The 2500-nt window shown below is 43.2% G+C and overlaps 1 protein-coding gene across 28 annotated transcripts in view; it reads left to right on the forward strand.

Moving 5' to 3' along the window:
* The window catches only part of FOXP2 (forkhead box P2), a 660955-nt gene that overhangs the window by 621868 nt on the left and 36587 nt on the right, over positions 1–2500 (forward strand). For all 28 annotated transcript variants that reach the window (XM_070069853.1, XM_070069849.1, XM_070069850.1 and 25 more), the window contains 2 exon segments: positions 1087–1288; positions 2394–2470. In XM_070069853.1, the coding sequence (XP_069925954.1) occupies positions 1087–1288; positions 2394–2470 (279 nt within the window).

Here is a 2500-nt window from a genome sequence, read left to right on the forward strand (position 1 = left end):
TTCATAGAGAAGCAGAACAATTCAAATCAGTTTTCTTGCTTGGTCGTGTAGATGGCTGCGTTGCATGAAAGGGACTGGAGTTTACCTCTTAGGAGGACCGTTTGACTATGTGGGAGAAATCTTTGTAAGTGCTGCCCTGCGTAAAAATTTTGCTAATTGGATGCTATTTGTGACAAAAGATGTGTGGTAAATATGACAGAGGTGATAGGAGTTTTTTTGATAATGAAGAACAGGGCCTTTGTGGGGAGTAATGAAGGGCACACTGTTAAACAGCCTGCATACATTCTCACCTTTTTCCTTTTTTCTACCCTGACACCCACTTTCCAGGGTACATCAGCATTAAGTGACACTGTAATCATAAATTGAAAATGATACTTCCAGAGGAATTGGCAAACTTGACATTTCATTATATTTGTTAACACATGCCACAAATGATTGTTAGTGAGGAAATTCCATTTCCCTCTCTCCATCTCCAATCAGATTTAATTTGAAAATTTTCAGCCTCCTCCGGCTAATTTGCAATTAAGACAATTTTGTTTGAATATGTAGTAATGTCATTACCATTCCACCAAATTAGCAAGGAGACTAAAGGTCAGTGTAAAATTTTCCAGCTGGCTGGAGCTTCTCAGCTGAGATTTGGGACTATGGGAAAAAAAAAAAAAAAAAAAACTGGCAGCCACAGGATAGCAACTTACTTTAAGTCCTATTGGTTGAAAACATCACGTCCCTGGTTGTTGCTATTGTTGCTTCACCAGGGGCTAGACCTGTTTAACAACAGGGGCAGGAATAATCAGCAACTGGCTTTTATTTAAGGAAATAGACTTTCGCCGAAGTCTGGTAGGACAAGAAGGAGTTAGTCCTAAGTAACATTGCAGTAGATTATTAGATAACCTCTAACAGCATCCTCTAATTAGAGTTCTTATGATACAATTTCATCCTGTAATTAGTTGAGATTGGCTGCTTCCTTTTGCAGCTTATTAGTGGCAACACAGCTGTAGAAGTGAATCCACTCTCATTTGTCAAACCTTTTTAAGTCTTTTTCTCTTGTCTCTACCTTTTTCCTGCCCTTCTCTGGGGCCTTTGCAGCTAAATCTGGTGTCTAGTGTCACCATGTCGAAGAACATGTTGGAGACATCCCCACAGAGCTTACCTCAAACCCCTACCACACCAACGGCCCCAGTCACCCCGATTACCCAGGGACCCTCAGTAATCACCCCAGCCAGTGTGCCCAATGTGGGAGCCATACGAAGGCGACATTCAGACAAATACAACATTCCCATGTCATCAGGTAGGATATGAACGCTCAGTAGAGCTCTTTTACTTTGGGAGAGGAAAACTGTAGCTGAAGCAACTGGCCATGAGCCATTCCAGGGCACATGGCAACTCAAGTCATGATTTATGGAGTGATAATTGTTTTATTCCTGGTAAAAGGGGCGGATGGGGCGATTCCCTAAGCACATCGTGATGAATTGTTCTGAATGGTTGTTCAGGAAAGAATGCTCTCCCCATTAGAGACATTGAGAGATGTGTTGTCAGGATAGCCCATATTATCACCTCTGTTCAACGAGATCCTTTGATCTCTCAGAGGAAACAAGGCTATAGCGACCCCACCACTGCGCGTTGATGCTATGTGAGAAGAGCTGTTTAAAAGGACATATACGAAGCACTGCTGGTGCTTTATGCAAGACACCCCGGGCTTCGCGTGTTAAAGCAGTCTTTATTGGGGTGCTACCTAAATGAAATCCAACCTCAGCCGTGAAAGTCTGGTTGCTACTCTGCTTACTATGCGTTGTGAGAGGCCAAGTTTGCATGGAACAAAAATCCACCTTCTCTCCCTCTCTTACCCTTCTCCCTTCCTCCCACCCTCCCCCCCCCCCCAATCCCGGGCGTCTGGATAATCACAGTCACACGTTGTAACCATTATTAGCCCAGAGCCCCCTTTTTACAAAAGGGGAAGTTATTTTCGGCATGGGTGCTCATGAGGGTTTTGTGTTTCTTTTGTTAGATGGCCACAGATGCCGAGAGATGATCCTGTTGTTCTTTAAGAAGTATTAGATGAGAAAAGCAAAGATTATGGCAGGGGGCAAAAGTCCATGTAAGAACATGCCTGAACCACCCGCTTAAAAGAGGACCTGGCTGTTGGAAAAAATCCTCAGGCCAGCTGGTCACACTGCTCCCCAAGTACCGCCAGCAACTAGGGGACGCTTCATTTGCACTTCGCGTCAGAAATGGCCTTTTCCATATAATTCAATTCCACTGTCATGCTCTGTGCTTTCGCTAGTCAGTGGCGTTCTCACTGAATCACTTTACCAATACTAGGGAAAAGATGAAAAATCAATTATACCCGAATGTGAAATATTAGCAGAATTAACACCTAGTTTTTATTTTTGTAGAGATTGCCCCAAACTACGAGTTTTATAAAAATGCAGATGTCAGACCTCCGTTTACTTATGCAACTCTCATAAGGCAGGTAAGGAGGAGGAAAATTAACTTTGCCTGA

This window comes from Oryctolagus cuniculus, chromosome 3 (assembly GCF_964237555.1).
Source record: "Oryctolagus cuniculus chromosome 3, mOryCun1.1, whole genome shotgun sequence".
In the NCBI taxonomy this organism is placed as follows: domain Eukaryota; kingdom Metazoa; phylum Chordata; class Mammalia; order Lagomorpha; family Leporidae; genus Oryctolagus; species Oryctolagus cuniculus.